Genomic DNA, 20,122 nt, shown 5'->3' with positions numbered 1-20,122 from the left:
GCCTCCAAAACCTGCTCCCGGATGGCAGCGTACCCGCCCTGTCCCTTCTTGCTCTCAGCAGAGAGGGACTGGTACAGCTTGCCATCCAAAGAGAACAGAAGCATTTTGGCCATCTCAGAGTCGTCGCACTCGTTGATGCCTGCTGCTTGTTCCACTTCCATGAAGTGGACTGAGGGTGAGTTTGTTCAGGTGGCCTACCATAGCCCTAAGCTGTTGGGTACCTGTTCTTTTATTTGCCTGGTAAGGCGGACGTTCTCTTCTCGTAACACTAATTCATTACTTTTGGCTTCGGTGACCTGACACCAAAAGTATTCCTGTTTGTTCCTATGTTTCTCTACTATCTGTAGTCTTTCCTGATTTTGGGTGTTTAATTCCTCCAATAATCATTCCCCTGCTAGAGCCCTTGCTTGAGACAGTTGAGCTGATTCCCGCAGCTCTTCTGTTAGTGCCTCAATGTGCTTGTCTAAAAGCTGGATCTGTCGCAGGGAGCAGACCAACCAGATGGCTTTCTCCACAGACTTTTTATGATCCTTGCTCTCAGTCCATTTGGCTGCAGCGTCCATTTCTTGGTGATATTCACTTTCTCAAATACATAAGAGGAAATCCTCTCTTCCATCTTCGTTCTTTTGTCAAACACAGGGTCTATTGCATTACATCCCTTTTGCCAAAGTCTTGCTGTGGTTGCCATTTTCTGTAAGGGGTGGTGTGTGTGGTCAGCTTTGCCTCTGACTCCTGAGCGGTTCGAATCGTTCCCACTCCCTTGGTTCTAGACTTTGGACTTATTTGGGGGTTGTAATGAAATTGCAACAGACAACTGAGTTGATGAAAAGAACTTGGATTTTATTTGAGACAAGAAAATATACACAACACAATAATCTTATCACTCTAAAAGGGGGAACACTTCGGAATATACGAGGGAGAATGACAATAGACAAATACTTCACCCCTCCCAATCCCACTACACTAAGTTGGACTCCAGAGGACCAGGGAAAATGCTCACCAAACGACTTTCTTGACAGTTGTAGAGGTTCGTGATTTCGGGGTTCTCTAGGTGTGGTGGTTGCGGCCTGCCGTACCCCGGACGTGGTAGAAGACTTCACCTGTGTTGCTTTTTCAGTCTTCGCGTGTCTGCTGATGCGGTCGGGTGCGTATTGGATCTATCGGGTAAGTACCCAATTTCCTTTGGTTAGGTATAGGGTTTAGAGTCTTTTTCATCAAATCTTACCCAGGGGTAAGTCAGGATAGCTTGTAGAGTGGAAACAAACTTGCAAATCTTCGGTTTCTTCCAGATTGGTTTCCTGTTGGTCACGGTGGCCCAATATTACCTAGTTGTTGATAATATTGTTGGTTGTTTGTTTCTTGGGGCCCTTGGTTGCTGCGATTCCTTTCTCCTTTCCTTCCGTTCTCCTTTCCTTCCGTTCTCCTTCTGTTGTCCTTCCGTCAATCTCCGATTCCCCGACTGTTGAATTCCGAACGACTGCTCCTTCAATTGACTGGCTGTGTTAACTGAAAAAGCAGGCCCCAATTATACTGTTTGAGGCCTTGCTTATCTGCCTGCCAAATCTTCTCTTGCCCATTGTCAATTTTGGCGGGCTCGTTAACATTAATAGGTTTTGAATTCTTTAACGGGTTTCGAGTTGGTCCCATCTATTTTTAATTGATTTAAGTTGGTGTAAACTAGGTTTGGGATGGTCCATCGAAACCTAAATTAGCTTTAATGACTGTTTAATCTTTGGTCCGATTAGTAAGTTTTGTCTTCTCCTGCTGGGGTCAGGGTCCCTTTTGTTGATCAGTGGCATGTACTGCATTATGCATACTCTTGATGGCTCTGTAATTTTGGCGGAAACTGCTCTTCTGTAGGCCTTTTGTCATTTATGTGAAATGACTGAGACAGCCCAGAACATTCCCAGACAGTTTGGCCTATGCCAATACCCAAACTGCTTGTTTTACAGAGGCCCATCCCAACCCCTTTGTCACAGCCTTCCACAGGCCTGGACATGTCCTTTTAAAATAACCAAAATCCTGGGGTTTTAACTTTAAGCCCCTTTTCGGCCCAACATTCTTTAAAACAGTCTAAAAATCTCTTCTTTGGGGTAACCTTCTTGGTTTGAGGGAATCTGCAGAATTTTGCGAACCTTACACGTCAAATTTGTACATATTGGAGGGTCACCTCTGATTCTCTTTCTATCCTGTTCTGTGCTCTCTTCTGCAATGAGGGAAAGAAGAAAACTTTTAAGTGAGAGTGATGGAATGAATGTAAGGGATGTATGAGCTACATCTGTAGCGGGTAACTATGAGGGAGTGGCGTGACATTGCCAAATGGCCTCCTTCTGTGGCGTTACTTTGTAGGATTGCATTAGAATGAGGGAGAGTATCAGTGGTGGATAGTCAGATGGGGATGTAAGTAGGTGCATAGACGAGAGGGATGGGTGCACCTGCAAGGTAGGAAGGCAAAGTGAGGGGGTTGGGGTGACACGCACATCAGGATGTAGTTGATTGTGGCATTGCACTCACCTTTCCTGTCCTCAGCAGATAATTAAATCTCTTCCAGCATTGAATCCTGGAGCGGCTGACAACACCCCTACTGCTCACTTCTTGGGAGATCTCCAGCCATGCCCTCTTGGTTTCTCTGGCTGCTCTTTTTCTGCCGCTGCCAGGGAATAGGAGCTCCTTGCGTGCTTTGACTCCCTGGACCAGAACTTCCAAGGAGGCACCTGACAACCTGGGCGCAGCCTTCTGATGCTGTGACTCCATCTTTGCTTGCACCCACACAAATCTCTTTGATATAGACCAATAGCCACCTCTCCCAACCACCTGTACGCCTCCTCCAACAACCTTCAACTGTGATGTGTGCAAGGCTCTTTTAAATATCTGAACTAAAAGCGAGTGATTGGTGACGTTATCAGATCTGCTCCATTTTAATTGGACTGGAAACCCACATGACTGTTTCAATTGATGTAATTGAGGTGAACGCGCTGTTGAAAACTTCGGGATGGCAACCCACTAAGCGGCCAATGCGCATCTGCCCCAACTCTAAGGTAAAAATTCCAGCCATGGACTGTAGCTTCAGCCTCGAGGACTATAATCCTCTTTTTGTAACTTCCAAGCTACTAATATGAAAGATTCATATGAATTTGCATAAACAGCCACCTGTTCAACACTGGGCCATTCTTTCTGATTTTAATTATAATACTGTTGCCATTGTTACGGTAGCTGGTAAATGTTTCTGAGATCTCAAACCCTATCGAAAACGAGAAGCTCTATTTAAAATAGACTCTTATACAAACCATACAAGTCATATTAGCTATCTGCATTTTATTTTGCTGTATAATTTATACTGTTGGCTTTAGATCCAAACACAAATTTTAATTATTTTTAGCAATTGGGGGTTGGGGGGGGAAGTGCGTGAAATACCAAATTCCATTCAATAACGCAACATGAAATCCACTGTTAGAGCTACAGTGAAGCAGAATGGTCATGTATGCTGCCAAATATCTAATAGACAATTTAATAATGTTTTTAAAATTATTAAAGGACTTGATAGTGAACAGTGATAGTCTATTTCCTCTGGTTGTCACAATGGGTTAAAGAAAGAAGTTAGGAGAAACTTCTTGACTTGGTTGTTGGTACATGAATGTTTTGTCATATTATCTGCTGCACTTTTTCTGAGTTCCTGTTCAGGGGGTTAATCTTGTGTTGTCAAAACTTACAAAAATCTTTTTTTTCTTTTTTTTCCTCTCTCTGCTGCCACTTATTCTCATTACAAGAGAAAATAAACTTTTTACTGAGAATGAAATAAGGAACATTGTGTTCCAAGTGCTTTCTGGCTTGGTTTTTGTGCACAAACATGGTAAGAGTCTTTCTGAAAATCATGAGTGTTTAAACTTTATTGCTACTAATGTTATGATTTAAATTATGAGCTTTATCTGTAGATCTTTTATTTACTAATACTGCATCATAACATGTTCAAGGTGGATTTTAGTTGCTGTTTTATGAAATTATTGATGTCTGTTAGGATTTTTTCATCGTGATATGAAACCAGAAAACTTGCTCTGCATGGGTCCAGAACTTGTCAAAATAGGAGATTTTGGATTAGCCAGAGAGATTAGATCACGCCCACCCTATACAGACTATGTATCTACACGATGGTAAGTGCAATTTTATATGAGAAACCAAAACATTGAATGAAAAGGTATTAATTCTTCTTTAACCATGTGTATAAGGAATTATTTGAATAATCGCATACTTGCTTGTTAAAACAAATCTTCAAGGGTTGAGAAAAGTAAAGGCTCAGACAGGGAGCTAGTACTAACCCAGATATCAGGTTTGGCTTATTTATTTTAATCAGAATTGCAGGGAGATAAAGGACTTCTAAGAACTTGGGAACAGGAGTAAGCCATTCAGCCCCTCAACCCATTCAGTTAGATCATGGCTGATCTGCATCTTAACTCCATCTACCCGCCTTGGTTCCATAGCCCTTAATATCCTTGCCCAACAAAAACCTATCAATCTCATTTTTGAAATTTTCAGTGACCTAGCCTCAACAGCATTTTGGGGGAAGAGAGTTGCATAATTCCACTACCTTTTGTGTAAAGATGTGCTTCCTGACATCACCCCTGAACAGCCTAGCTCTAATTTTACGATTACGCCCCCTTGTTCTGGACTCTCCCATCAGAGGAAATAGTTTGCACCTCAATTAGATCAGCCATTAACCTTCTATACTCAAGGGAATTCAAGCCTAGTCTATGCAACCTGTCCTCATAATTTAACCCTTTTATCCCAGGTATCATTCTGGTGAATCCGCACTGCACCCACTCCAAGGCCAATATATCCTTCCTGAGGTGCGGTGCCCAGAACTAAACACAGTATTCTAACCAGAGCTTTATGTAACAGTAATGTCACTTCTACTCCTTTGTATTCCAGCCCCCTTGAGATAAAGGCCAGCCTTTTTAAATATTTTTGTACCTGTCCACTAGCTTTTAATGATTTCTGTACTTGGCCCCAAAATCTCACTGCTCCTCTACAGTTCCTAGCTTCTCGCCATTTAGAAAATACTCTGGTCTATCTTTTTTGGGTCCAAAGTGGATAATCTAACACTTCCCCACATTAATCTCCATCTGCCACAGTTTTGCCCACTCAATCTATCTATGTCACTTTGCAACTTTCTTCTCCCATCTACACTATTTACTGTGCCACCTAACTAAATGTCAGCATTTAACCAACACCACCAAAAAACAGATTAATTGGTCATGCATCTCATTGTTATTTGTGAGACATTTCTGGTTGCATTAACATCAGTGACTACATTTTGAAATAATTCTTATAAGTGAAGCCCTTTCAGGCATTCTGAGAGACATGATACAATATATAAAGCAAATTCTTTCTTAAAATCTTTTTCATATTTTCTCAGGTATCGCGCTCCTGAAGTGTTATTGCGATCCTCAATCTATAGTTCTCCTATTGATATATGGGCAGTGGGCTGCATTATGGCTGAGCTGTACACACTGAGGCCACTCTTTCCAGGAACGAGCGAAGTGGATGAAATCTTTAAAATTTGCCAAGTGTTAGGCACGCCAAAGAAAGTAAGTGACGTTTCTGAATATGGGAGCAGTACTTTAGCAGCTAGCTTTTTTTTACCTGTTTGAAAACCTAAGTTGTAGACTTTGGATCTGCAATTGTCACTCAAGAGGTTAACAAAGAGGAAATGACAACAGTAGAAGAAGTCAAGATATAATTCAATAGTACAACAATTAAGATAGAAAGAAAGAAGATGCTAAACAAACTAGCTAAACTTAAGGAGGACAAGGCGCCAGGTTCAAATGGATTGCACCTGCAGATACTTAATGAAACTAGAGAAGAGAAGGTCATGAGATCAGGGCGGGGGAGAGAAGTTCAGGAGATCGGAGGGGTATAGAAAGTCAGGAGATCGGAGGGGAAGAAGATCTTGTGATCGGGGGTGAGAAGGTCAGGGGTTCGGAGGGAGGAGAAGGTCAGGAGCTCGGCGGGAGAAGGTCAGGAGATCAAAGGAGAGGTTCAGGAGATCGGAGGGGGGTAGAGAGTCAGGGGTGCGGAGGGGGAAAAGTTCATGGGATCTGAGGGGGGAGAAGGATAGGAGCCCTGAGAGGAGCGAAGGACAGGAGCTTGGATGGGAGCGAAGGACAGGACCTCGGAGTGGGGAGAACGTCAGGAGACCGGGGGAGCAGGGGGAGAAGGTCAGGAGCTCGGGTGGGAGAAGATCAAGGAATCGAAGGGGGGAGAAATGACCGGAGCACAGAGGGGAAAGAGGTCATGGGATCGGAAGGGGGAGAAGGTCATGAGATCGGTGGGGGTGGGCGGGGAGAAGGTCATGAGATCAGAGGGGGGTGAAGGTTAGGGGATCGTGGGAGAGAAGGCCAGGAGCTTGGAGGGGAAGAAGATATGGGGGTCAAAGCAGGGAGAAGATATTAGAGCGGGAGAAGCGCAGGAGATTGGGGGGGGAGGACTGGAGCTCGGGGTGGGGTGAGACAGTCAGGAGATCGGGGCGGGGAAGGTTTGGAGAGTGGGGGGGAAGCGGTCAGAAGATTGGGGTGAGAAAGTCATGGGAACGGAAGAGGGAGAAGGTCTGGTGCTCGGGGGAGGAGATATAGGGATCGGAAGGGGAGAAGATATGGGTATTGGAGGGGGAGAAGTTCAGGAGATTGGAGGGATAAAGGACAGGAGCTCGGAGCGGGAGTGAGACGGTCAGGAGATCGGAGGGGGGAAAAGGTTTGGAGATCGGAGCGGGGAGAAAGTCAGGTGATGGGGGCAGAAGGTCAGTAGATCAGAGGGGAGCAGTCAGGAGCTCGGAGAGGGGAGACGATCATGGGATCAGAGAGGCACCAGAGAAGGACAGGAGATCGGAGGGGGGAGACAGTCAGGATTGGTGGGGGAGAAGGTTGGGAGGGAGAAGGTCAGGAGCTCAGCGGGGTTTGGGGGCGGTGGAGGAGAAGGTCAAGAGCTCGGGCAGGAGAAGGTCAGAGGATCGGAGGCGGGAGAAGGGACAGGAGCTCAGAGTGGGAGAAGGTCGGGGGAGGAGGAAGGTCGTGGAAATGGAAGGAGCAGAAGATCATGGGATCGGAGGGAGGAGAAGGTCAGGAGAATGGAGGGAGGGAGGAGAACAGAGTGGGAAGAAGGTCAGGAGATCGGAGCGGGGGGAGAAGGTCAGGAGATCGGATCGGGGAGGGAAGGTCACAAGCGCTGGGGAAGGAGAGGGCAGGGGATCGGTGTGGGGAGAAGGACAGGAGCGCAGAACAGGGAGAAGGTCAGGAGATTGGTGGGGAGGGAGAAGGTCAGGAGAGCAGAGCGGGGGGAGAAGGTCAGGAGATCGGAGGGGGGCAAAGGTCAGGAGCTCGTGGGGGTATCAGAGGGGGCGGACGTCAGAGAATCAGAGGAGGAAGAGGCCAGGAGCTCATGGGGGGGGGGGTGCAGAGAAGGTCAGGTGCTTGCAGGGGGGAGAAGATCAGGAGATCGGAGGGGACGAAGAAGGTCAGAGCTCGGAGGCGGGGGAGAAGGTCAGAAGCTTGGAGGAGGGGAGAAAGTATGGGGATTGGAGGTGAAGAAGGTCAGGAGATCGAAGGGAGGAATGGCAGGAGCTTGGAGGAGTGGGTGAGACGGTCAGGAGATCGGCGTGAGGAGAAGTTCTGGAGATCTTGGGGGAGAAGGTTAGGAAATCGGAGGAGGAGGAGTAGGACTGGATTGGAGGGAGAAGAATGTCAGGAGAGCACGGAGTGGACAGAGAAGGTCAGGAGCTCGGAGCGGGGAGAAGGTCAGGATCTCCCAGGGGGACGGAGGTCATGGGATCCGAAGTGGGCGAAGGAATGGAGCTTCAAGCGGGTAGGTCAGCAGCTCGCGGGAGAAGGTCAGGAGATCAGAGGGGTGTACAAAGTCAGGAGAGTAGAGGGGGGAGAAGGTCAGGAGATCGGAGGGGTGTAGAAAGTCAGGAGAGTAGAGGGGGGAGAAGGTCAGGAGATCGGAGGGTGGGGAGAAGGTCAGGAGAGTAGAGGGGGGAGAAGGTCAGGAGATCGGAGGGTGGGGAGAAGGTCGGAATCGGAGGGGGAGAAGGTCAGGGAATCAAGGGTGGGGGAGGGCAGGGGATCTGTGGGGGAGAAGGTCAGGAGCTCGGTGGGAGGGGGGCAAAGGCCAGGAATTTGGGGGCGTGGAGGTGAAGGTAAGGAGCTCGGAGAAGGGAAAAGATCAGGAGATCAGAGAGGGGGGCTTAAAGTCAGGAGATCGGAGAGGCGGGGAGTAGCTCAGGAGATCGGAGAGGCGGGGAGTAGCTCAGGAGATCGGAGAGGCGGGGAGTAGCTCAGGAGATCGGAGGGGTGGGGAGAAGGTCAGGAGATTGGAGGGAGGGGAGAAGGTCAGGAGATTGGAGGGAGGGGAGAAGGTCAGGAGATCAGGGGGAAGGAGGTCAGGAGATCGGAGCGGGCGGGAGGTCAGGGATCGATGGGGGAGGAGGTCGGGGGGTAGAAGGGACAGGAGCTCAGAGGGGGTGGAGGTCAGGAGGTCGGGGGAGGAGGAAGGTCATGGAAACTGAAGGGGCAGAAGGTCATGGGGTAGAATGCCATGGGATCGGAGCGGGGAGAAGGTCAGGAGAGTGGAGGTTGGGAGCAGGTCAGGGGAGCGGAGGGGGAGAAGGTCAGGAGAGCAGAGGGGGGAGAAGGTCAGTAGGGTAGAGTAGGGAGCAGGTCAGGAGAGCAGAGGGGAGAGCAGGTCAGGTGAGCAGAGGGGAGAGCAGGTCAGGAGAGCGGAGGGGAGAGCAGGTCAGGAGAGCTGAGGGGGGAGCAGGTCAGGAGAGCGGAGGGGGGAGCAGGTCAGGAGAGCGGAGCGGGGAGCAGGTCAGGAGAGCAGAGGGGGGAGCAGGTCAGGAGAGCGGAGGGGGGAGCAGGTCAGGAGAGCGGAGGGGGGAGCAGGTCAGGAGAGCGGAGTGGGGGAGCAGGTCAGGAGAGCGGAGGGGGGAGCAGGTCAGGAGAGCGGAGGGGGGAGCAGGTCAGGAGAGCGGAGGGGGGAGCAGGTCAGGAGAGCAGAGGGGGGAGCAGGTCAGGAGAGCGGAGGGGGGAGCAGGTCAGGAGAGCAGAGGGGGGAGCAGGTCAGGAGAGCAGAGGGGGGAGCAGGTCAGGAGAGCGGAGGGGAGAGCAGGTCAGGAGAGCAGAGGGGGGAGCAGGTCAGGAGAGCGGAGGGGGGAGCAGGTCAGGAGAGCGGAGGGGGGAGCAGGTCAGGAGAGCGGAGTGGGGGAGCAGGTCAGGAGAGCAGAGTGGGGGAGCAGGTCAGGAGAGCGGAGTGGGGGAGCAGGTCAGGAGAGCGGAGGGGGGAGCAGGTCAGGAGAGCGGAGGGGACAGCAGGTCAGGAGAGCAGAGGGGAGAGCAGGTCAGGAGAGCAGAGGGGGGAACCGGTCAGGAGAGCAGAGGGGGGAGCAGGTCAGGAGAGCGGAGGGGGGAGCAGGTCAGGAGAGCGGAGGGGGGAGCAGGTCAGGAGAGCGGAGGGGGGAGCAGGTCAGGAGAGCGGAGGGGGGAGCAGGTCAGGAGAGCGGAGGGGGGAGCAGGTCAGGAGAGCGGAGGGGGGAGCAGGTCAGGAGAGCGGAGGGGGGAGCAGGTCAGGAGAGCGGAGGGGGGAGCAGGTCAGGGGAACGGAGCGGGGGAGACGGTCAGGAGGTCAGATGGGGAGAAGATTAGGAGATCGGAGTGGGGGAGAAGGTATGATCAGAGTGTGGGAGAAGGTCAGCTGGAGAAGGTCAGGAGCTTGGAGGAGGGAAGAAGGTATGGGAATTGGTGGAGAGGTGATCAGGAGATCGGAGGGGGGAATGGCAGGAGATCGGTGGGGGAGTGAGACGGTCAGGAGATCGGAGCAAGGAGAAGATCTGGAGATCTGGGGGAGAGGGTTAGATCAGAGGAGTGGGAGTAGGGCAGGGTATCAGAGGGGTAGAATGTCAGGAGAGCACGGGGTGGGCAGAGAAGGTCAGGCAATCGGAAAGCGGGTGAAGCTCAGGAGCTCAGAGGGAGGAGAAGGTCAGGATTCCCAGGTTGGACGAAGGTTAGAAGATCAGCGGGTGAGAAAGTCATGGGAACGGAGGAGGGAAAAATCAGGAGCTCGGAGCAGGGTGAAGGTCAGGATCGGAGGCAGGAGAAGGAATGGAGCTCCAAGGAGTTAGAAGGTCAGCAGCTCAGGGAAGAAGGTCAGGAGATCAGAGGGGGTAGAAAGTTAGGAGCTCGGAAGAAGGGGAGGTGTAGAAGGTCAGGGGATCGAAGGATGGAGAAGGTCAGGTTCTCTTGGGGGGGGGGAAGGGAGAAGGTCAGGAGCTTGGGATGAGGGAGAAAGTCAGGAGATCAGAGGCGGGAGTAGGTCAGTGGCTCAGAACGGGGAGAAGCACGGGGGATTGGGTTCTGGTGATGGCGGGAGGAAGACAGGAGCTCGGCGGGTGAAAGAAAGTCAGGAGATTGGAGGGGGAAAAGGTGAGGAGATAGAAGGGAGGGTGAATGTCAGGACTTCATGGGAGATAAGGTCAAGAGTTCATGCGGGGAGGTCAGGAGAGCAGAGGGAGAGAAGGTCAGGAAATCGGAGGGGGGAAAAGGTCATGGGATCGGACAGGGAGACGGTCAGAATATCAGATTGGGGAGAAGGACAGGAGCTCTGAGGGGTGGGGGTGAAGGTCAAGCTTTCGTAAAGGAGCTGAAGGTCAGGAGATCGGAGCGGGGGAGAAGGTCAGGATCTCTGGGTGGGGTGGGGGGCGGATGGCGGGGGAGAAGGTCAGGAGCTCAAGGTGGGGGAGAAAGCCAGGAGATCAGAGGCGGGAGAGGATCAGCAGCTCGGAGGGGTGGGGATGGTCAGGAGATCGGGGGTGGAGAAGATCAGAGGAGGGAGGAAGTCAGACGGGGAGAAGGTCAGTAGATTGGAGGGGGGAAAAGGTCAGTAGATTGAATGATGTGGAGATGCCAGTGTTGGACTGGGGTGGACAAATGTGAGAAGTCACACAACACCAGGTTATAGTCCAACAGCTTTATTTGAAATCACAAGCTTTCGGAGTGCTGCTCCTTCGTCAGGTGAAGTGAAGAGATGCATATAGGCACAGCATATATAGTCAGAGAACACTGCCAGATGATTACAGGTAATCTTTCTAACTGCCCTTTATCACACCTCGGCAGAGAGATAATCACAGCAATCAAAGGTGTGAATGGTGTCCAAACAGATCAGCCAGGAAAACATTACATCAAAGAACAATGAGGTGGGGTCACAAGGGGTCAGATGTTGCAGATCACATTCTGCCCTCTCCTCCCCACTAGACCCAGATCACGTTCTTGACCATGAACGGCAGTGAGTTTTTTTAATCGTTCATGGATGTGGGCATCACTGGCAAGGTTTATTGCCCATCCCTAGTTGCCCTCGAGAAGGTGGTGGTGAGCCGCCTTCTTGAACCGCTGCAGTCCGTATGGTGAAGGTACTCCCATAGTGCTGTTAGGGAGGGAGTTCCAGGATTTTGACCCAGTGACGATGAAGGAACAGCAATATACTTCCAGGTCAGGATGGTGTGTGACTTGGAACTTGGAGGTGGTGGTGTTCCCATGCGCCTGCTGCCCGGGTTTCAGAGGTGCTGCCAAAGAAGCCTTGGTGAGTTGCTGCAGTGCATCTTGTAGATGGTACACACTGCAGCCACGGTACAACGGTGGTGGAGGGAGTGAATGTTTAAGGTGGTGGATGGGGTGCCAATCGAGCGGGCTGCTTTGTCCTGGATGGTGTCAAGCTTCTTGGAGTGTTGTTGGAGCTGCACTCATCCAGGCAAGTGGAGAGTATTCATCACACTCCTGACTTGTGCCTTGTAGATAGTGCAAAGGCTTTGGGAAGTCAGGAGGTGAGAAACTCGCCGCAGAATACCCAGCCTCTGACCTGCTCTTGTTGCTACAGTATTTATGTGGCTGGTTCAGTTAAGTTTCTGGTCAATGGTGACCCCCCAGGATATTGATGGTGGGGAATTCGGCAATGGTAATGCCGTTGAATGTCGAGGGGTGGTGGTTAGACGCTCGATTGTTGGAGATAGTCATTGCTTGGCACTTGTGTGGCCCGAATGGTACCTGCCACTTATCAGCCTAAGCCTGAATGTCGTCCATGTCTTGCTGCATACGGGCATCATTATCTGAGGAGTTGCGAATGGCCCTGAACACTGCAGTCATCAGTGAATATCCCCACTTCTGACGTTATGATGGAGGGAAGGTCATTGATGAAGCAGCTGAAGATGGCTGGGCCTAGGACACTGCCCTGAGGAACTCCTGCAGCAATGTCCTGGGGCTGTGATGATTGACCTCCAACCGCCACAACCATCATTCTTTGTGCTAGGTATGACTCCAGCCCGATTCCCTTTGACTTCAGTTTTACTAGGGCTCCTTGATGCCACACTCGGTCAAATGCTGCCTTGAAGTCAAGGCAGTCACTCTCGTCTTGCCTCGCCTCTGGAATTCAGCTCTTTTGTCCATGTTTGGACCAAGGCTGTAATGAGGTCTGGAGCCGAGTAGTCCTGGCGGAACCCAAAGTTATTTTCTCGGAAATAACTTCCCTGTTAGTGAAATAGACGGACACGTGGCAGGTGAAATTTAACGCAGAAAAGTGCGAAGTGATACATTTTGGTCGGAAGAACGAGGAGAGGCAATATAAACTAAAGGGTACAATTCTAAAGGGGGTGCATGAACAGAGAGACCTGGGGTATATGTGCACAAATCGTTGAAGGTGACAGGCAGGTTGAGAAAGCAGTTAAAAAAGCATACAGGATCCTGGGCTTCATAAATAGAGGCCTAGAGTACAAAAGCAAGGAAGTTATGATGAACCTTTATAAAACACTGGTTCGGCGTCAACTGATGTATTGTGTCCAATTCTGGGCTCCTCACTTTAGGAAGGATGTGAAGGCCTTAGAGTGGGTGCAGAAAAGATTTATGAGAATGATTCCAGGGATGAGGGATTTCAGTTACATGTTTAGACTAGAAAAGCTGGGGTTGTTCTCCTTAGAGCAGAGAAGGTTAAGAGGAGATTTGACAGATGTATTCAAAATCATGAGGCGTCTAGACAGAGTAGATAGCGAGAAACTGTTCCCATTGGCGGAAGGGTTGAGAACCAGAGGACACAGATTTAAAGTGATTGGCAAAAGAACCAAAGGCGACATGAAGAAAAACCTGTTTACGCAGCGAGTGGTTAGGATCTGGAATACACTGCCTGAAAGTGTGGTGGAGGCAGACTCAATCGTGGCTTTTAAAAGGGAATTGGATAAGTACCTGAAGGAAAAAAATTTGCAGGACTATGGGGAAAGGGCGGGGGAGTGGGACTAGCTAAAGTGCTCTTGCAGTCAGCCAGCATGGGCTCAACAGGCCGACTGGCCTCCTTCTATGATTCTGTTGATTCTATTGCATGCAAAGTGAATCAGTGCAAATGATCTTTCACTATTTTTAACAAAAGGGAGAAGGATAAACCTGGCAATTAGAGGCCAGTCAGTCTAACGTCAGTGGTAGGGAAACTTTCAGAGACAATAATCCGGGACAAAATGAATTGCCATTTGGAAAAGTATTGGCCAATAAATGAAAGTCAGCACGGATTTTTTAAAAGCAACTTTGTTTGACTAATTTGATTGAGTTCTTTGATGAAGTAATGGAGAGGGTGGATGAGAAGAGTGTTGTGTATATGAACTTTCAAAAAGCGTCTGATAAAATACCACATAATAGATTTGCTAGCAAAATTGAAGCCCGTGGGATAAAAGGGGCATTGGCTGCATGGATACGAAATTGGCTAAGGGACAGAAAGCAGAGTAGGGGCCAATGGTTGTTTTTCAGACTAGAGGAAAGTGTGCAGTAGTGTCCCCCTGGGGTCGGTGTTGGGACCACTGCTCTTTTTGACCCGAACTTGGGTATAAAGGCATAATTTCAAAGTTTGTCGATGACATGAAACTCGGAAATGTAGTAACAGATTTCAGGAGGACATAGACTGGTGAAATGGGCAGACACATGGTAGATGAGATTTAAAGCAGAGAAGTGTGAAGTGATTCATTTTGTAGGAAGAATGAGGAGAAACAATATAAACAAAATGATACAATTTTAAATGGGGTGCCGGCAAAGAGAGACCATATCGGTAACAACGACATAGGTAGAAAGAAGGATGAGGTCCTGCAGGCAGATTTTAGGGAGCTAGGAAAGAAATTAAAAAGCAGGACCTCAAAGGTAGTAATCTCCAGATTACTCCCGGTGCCACGCGCAAGTGAGTATAGAAATAGGAGGATAGAGCAGATGAATGTGTGGCTGGGGAACATTTAGGGAACAGTGGTCATTAGTATCATAAGGTTTAGGTTAGCTATGGAAAAGGACAAAGAGCAATCTCAAGTGCTTTACATTCCTGGGACATTGGGACCGGTTCTGGGGGAGGTGGAATTTGTAGAGATCGGACGGGTTGCACCTCAACAGAGCCGGGACCAATATCATCGCAGGGTGGGAGGAAGGGGTGCGGGTTGCTAGTGCTGTTGTGGAGGGTTTAATCTCATTTGGCAGGGGGATGGGAACCATGATGTAGCATTAGAAAGGAGAAACATGGTGCACAAAAGAGTGGGAGATACAGATAGCACTAGAGTAAGAGATAGTACGGTACTAAGTGGGGTCAGACTAAGAGAATACAAGAAGGTCTAAGATAGGTTTGCAGTGCTTGTATGTAAACGCATGAAGTGTGGTAAATAAGGTTGGTGAGATGCAGGCGCAAATAGCCACATGGGAATGTGATGTTGTGGCGATAACGGAGGCCTGACTCAAAAAAGGGCAGGATTGGGCACTAAATATTCCTGGAGATAAGGTGTTCAGGAAAGATAGGGAAGGAAAGAAAGGAGGTGGGGTGGCAGTATTGGTTAAGGAGAATGTCAGTGCTGGAGAGAGAGGATGTCCTGGAGGGGTCAAGGACAGAATCTATTTGGTTAGAGTTAAGAAACAATAGAGGTGCCATTACACTACGAGATATATTCTATAGGCCACCTACTAGTGGGAAGGATTTAGAGGAGCAAATTTGCGGGGAAATTACAGAGAGGTGCAAGAAATATTGAGTAGTGATAATGGGGGACTTCAATTATTCTAATATAGACTGGGATAGTAATAGTGTAAAGGGCAGAGATGGGGAAGGATTTCTGAAGTGTGCTCAGGAGAACTTTCTTGATCAGTACGTTTCAGGCCCAATGAGGAAGGAGGCATTGCTGGATCTGGTTCTGAGGATTGAGGTGGATCAGGTGGATCAATTTTCAGTAGGGGAACATTTAGGGAACAGTGGTCATTAGTATCATAAGGTTTAGGTTAGCTATGGAAAAGGACAAAGAGCAATCTCGAGTCAAAATACTTAACTGGAGCAGGGCCAATTTTAGTGGGTTGAAAACGGAGCTGGCCCGGGTAAATTGGAATCAAAGATTGGCAGGCAAAACTGTAATCGCACAATGGGCTGCCTTTAAAGAGGAGATGGTTCGGGTACATTCAAGGTACATTCCCATGAGGGGGAAAGGTAGGGCAACCAAAGCCAGAGCTCCCTGGAAGATGAAAGAGATAGAGAGTAAGATAAAGCAGAAAGAAGGGTCGTCTGACAGATGTCAGGTTGAGAATACAGGTAGACTATCCTTTATCCGAAAACCTCGGGACCAGCCGTGTTTCGGTTTTAGGAAAATTTCGGATTTCGGAAGGTGCGCGAAAACACTTCGGTTTTCAGAGGTAATTCGGTTTTCGGGAGTGCAGATAAAGGATACACTATCCCTTATCTGAAAGGGTGGGATAAATAACGACTATAAATACTGTAGTTACAGGGATAAATACTGTAGTACAGTTTATTTGTAAGGAAAACATTCAGTAAAACTTCAAACATGTACAGGTACAAACTAAGCTAAATACCTGTACATAAACATGCAATAAAGGTACATTACATCTGGCTTGAGGATCTTGGAGAAGATGGTACATCAGTGTTGTCATCATTGTCATCAGGTTGGAGTTGGACATCTGAAGATGGGCCAGGAACAGGATTCTCAAGTGATGAAGCAGCATTACATCTGGCTTGAGGATCTTGGAGAAGAGGGTACATCAGTGTCATCATTGTCATCAGGTTGGAGTTGGACATCTGAAGATGGGCCAGGAACAGGATTCTCAAGTGATGAAGCATGACTACGACAGACGGCCTTTTTAAAGACTTCTTCCAGTGTCATCTGTCTCATTAACATTGGTTTCTGTCTAAGCAGTCTCTCTTTAATTGAGTAAACTTGCATAATCTCTTGCTCACTGATAAATGCACGTTTTTCAAGGCCAGCAATTAACTGATCACACATTGTCACCATATCGTCTATGGGGATTTTTTCACCTGTGTTCACAATGTCATCATCATCATCACGACTGTCCTCATGCTTGTCTTTATTTAACACCATTTCAACAATTTCCCCATCACTCAACGAATTCACAACAGGTGCATCATTGTCAATGTTCAGCACTTCTTTGATGTCAGCTTCCTCTAACGTATTTACACTTTCGGATGATAAACCTTTGGCGTAAGTGAGGAGGTTTGATATCATCATCTTCTCCTGACTGACAGGAAATCCTTCAAACTCGTCATCTGCAGGTCCATCTTCATCTACATCGTTGAAGGCCAAAGTCTGTGCCAAGCATTTGTTAATGTTGGTTTGTCAACATCGTTCCAAGCATTAGCAACTGCATAAATGGCATCCTTAACATTGAATTCTTTCAGGAAGCTTTGGATTCCTTCGCCTCTGTTGATTGCATCAAGCATAGAGTTCAAAAAAACGTCTTTATACTTGCTCTTCATGGAGCGTAAAATTCCTTGGTCACAAGGCTGTATTAAAGATGTCACATTAGGGGGAAAGTTAATGCCGAAAACATAACTTTTCACAAGAAGTTCAGGAGGGGGATTTCCGGAGCAGTTGTCCAGGAACAATAACATTTTGCAGTTTTCTTCCAGTCCAACTTGCCTGCAATGAGCTCGTGTCGCTGGTACGAAGTGGTTATTGAACCAGTGAGAAAATATTCCTCTGGTTACCCATGCTTTCCTGCTCGCATAATAATGCACAGGTAAATTGCATACACCTTTCAAACATCTCGGATGTTGGCTTTTTCCAATCACTACCAACTTTAACTTGTGTGTGCCTGCAGCATTGGCACACCCAAGAACAGTCAACCTGTCCTTAGCATCCTTAAAACCTGCTGGTGCACTCTCATCAGCCGTTGCTAATGTTTTTCTAGGAACGTAGCGCCAGAACAGAGCTGTTTCATCAGCATTGTAAATTTGTTCAGGACCGAGGTTTTCATCCGATATTATTTTTGCAAACTCATCTATGTAATTTTCAGCTGCTTCATGATCAGCAGAAGCTTTTTCACCACAGATTTTCAGATATTTTATACCATGACGCTTCTTAAATTTATGCAGCCAACCTTCTGAATATTCACACTCAACTTCAATGTTCAGTTCTTCATGGTATATTCTAGCTTGCTTCATGACCATCAAACCAGTCAGTGGCACACGTTCACCTCTGCGTTGTCGAATCCACTCAATCAGCACACGGTCAAGATCTTCATTTTTTGCCCTATGCAATGTTTTCCTACTTTTCATTAGTTTATGGTCATCACTGTCAGTGTAAAATTTCAACAACTTGTCTTTCTGTTTCTTTAAGTCATATACGGTGGTACTTCCCACACCATATTCTTCAGTAAGATGTCGCACAGACACACCACGATCAAGCTTCTGCAATAACTCCACTTTCTGCGATATCGATAATGAGCGATGCTTCCTTCTCTGCTTCTCACTGTTACCCATTGGGGTATCTGCAGCTCTTTTTAGCATTTTCACAAATTGTTAAAAGCCAGCAAATATCTAAGAGAGCAGCAAATATCTAAGAGAGCTGCAAATATCTAAGAGAGCAGCAAATATCTAAGAGAGCAGCAAATATCTAAGAGAGCAGCAAATATCACACAGAGCAGCATAACACCTGCGTGGGTCAAGCATCGGCAGCGTCGGGTCATGCTTTGCGCCACTTTCGGCTTTCAGAGGTTTTCTGGTTTCGGATGTGCGGGTAAAGGCTGGTACACTTACGCTGAGCGATTTTGGTTTTCAGAAGTGCGGAAAAATGCTACACTATCCCTTATCCGGCTAGGCCTGTAAGTCGTGCGCCACTCTGGTCATGTCGTGCGCACGACTTACGCTGACCGAAAAAACCTTCGGTTTTTAGAGGGTTTCGGTTTTCGGAAGTCCGGATAAAGGGTAGTCTACCTGTACAAGTGATAACCAGGCTGAATATAGAAAGTTCAGATGGGAAGTGCAAAAGGAAATAAGAGGGGCAAAGAGGGAGTATGATAATAGACTGACAGCTAACATAAGAAGAAACCCAAGAGTCTTCTACAGGCATATAAATAGTAAATGGGTAGTAAGCGGAGGAGTGTGGCCGATTAGGGACCAAAAAGGAGACCTGGGCATGGCTGAGGTACTAAATGAGTACTTTGCATCTGTCTTTCCCAAGGAAGAAGATGCTGCCAAAGTCATAGTGAAAGAGGAGGTGGTTGAGATATTGAATGGGATAAAAATTGATAGAGGAGGTACTAGAAAGGCTGGCTGTACTTAAAGTAGATAAGTCACCAGGAACGGATGGGATGCATCCTCAGATGCTGAGGGAAGTAAAGGTGGAAATTGCAGAGGTACTGGCCATAATCTTCTAATCTTCCTTGGATACGTGATGCCAGAGGACTTGAGAATTGCAAATGTTACACCCTTGTTCAAAAAAGGGTGTGAGGATAAACCCAGCAACTACAGGCCAGTCAGTCGGTGGTGGGGAAGCTTTTAGAAATGATAATCTGGAACAAGATTAACAGTCACTTGGACAAGTGTGGATTAATTAAGGGAAGCCAGCACAGATGTGTTGAAGGCAAATCGTGTTTAACCAACTTGATTGAATTTTTTGATGAGGTAACAGATGGTTGATGAGAGCAACGCAGTTGATGTGGTGTACAGGGACTTACAAAAGGCATTTGATAAAGTGCCACATAATAGGCTTGCCAGCAAAGTTGAAGCCCATGGAATAAAAGGGACAGTGACAGCATGGATACGAAATTGGCTAAGTGACAGGAAACAGAGAGTAGTGCTGAACGGTTGTTTTTCGGACTGGAGGAAGGTACACGGTAGTGTTCCCCAGGGATCGGTACTAGGACCACTGCTTTTCTTGATATATATTCATGATTTGGACTTGGGTGTACAGCTCCGATGGACGGGCCACATCATCCGCATGCCCGATACGAGACTCCCAAAACAAGCGCTCTACTCAGAGCTCCGACATGGCAGGAGAGCTCCAGGTGGGCATAGGAAATGCTTCAAGGACACCCTCAAAGCCTCCTTGAAAAAGTGTAACATCCCCTCTGACACCTGGGAATCCCTGGCCCAACACCGCTCTAAGTGGAGCAGAAGCATCCGGGAAGGCGCCGAACTCCTCAAGTCTCTTCGCCGGGAGCAATTGGAAGCCAAGTGCAAACGGTGGAAGGAGCGCACGTCAACCCAAGCACCCCACCCACCCGCCCCTTCAACCACCGTCTGCCCCACCTGTGACAGAGACTGTAGGTCCTGCATTGGACTCATCAGTCACCCGAGAACTAATTTTTAATGTGGAAGCAAGTCATCCTCGGTTCCAAGGGACTGCCTAAGAAGAAGATATTAATGATTTGGACTTGGGTGTACAGGGCATTTTTTCAAAGTTTGCGGATGACACAAAACTTGGAAGTATAGTGAACAGTGCGGAGGATAGGGATAGACTTCAGGAGGACATAGACATGCTGGTGGAATGCGTGGACACGTGGCAGATGAAGTTTAATGCAGAAAAGTGCGAAGTGATACATTTTGGCAGGAAGAACGAGGAGAGGCAATATAAACTATAGGATACAATTCTAAAGGGGATGCAGGAACAGAGAGACCGGGGGGTATATGTGCACAAATGATTGAAGTTGGCAGGACAGGTTGAGAAAGCAGTTAAAAAAGCATACGGCATCCTGGGCTTCATAAATGGAGGCATAGAGTACAAACACAAATAAGTTATGATGAACCTTGATAAAACACTGGTTCGGCAACAACTGGAGCATTG

General features: G+C 48.1%; 1 protein-coding gene across 7 annotated transcripts in view; it reads left to right on the top strand.

The window, feature by feature from the left end:
• The window catches only part of mak (male germ cell-associated kinase), a 374,380-nt gene that overhangs the window by 174,025 nt on the left and 180,233 nt on the right, over positions 1–20,122 (top strand). For 5 of the 7 annotated variants that reach the window (XM_085988791.1, XM_085988788.1, XM_085988789.1 and 2 more), the window contains 3 exons: positions 3,768–3,850; positions 4,016–4,148; positions 5,411–5,582. In XM_085988791.1, coding sequence (XP_085844917.1) covers positions 3,768–3,850; positions 4,016–4,148; positions 5,411–5,582 — 388 coding nt within the window. The remainder of the gene's footprint in view (positions 1–3,767; positions 3,851–4,015; positions 4,149–5,410; positions 5,583–20,122) is intronic. The other 2 variants (XM_085988792.1, XM_085988790.1) reach the window with 1 other exon arrangement.

This window comes from Somniosus microcephalus, chromosome 5, assembly GCF_052327205.1.
Source record: "Somniosus microcephalus isolate GS21.2 chromosome 5, FLI_Smic_1.0, whole genome shotgun sequence".
NCBI classification, from domain to species: domain Eukaryota; kingdom Metazoa; phylum Chordata; class Chondrichthyes; order Squaliformes; family Somniosidae; genus Somniosus; species Somniosus microcephalus.
Note: the sequence above shows the minus strand (reverse complement) of the source record. Positions and strands in the feature narration are given on the sequence as shown.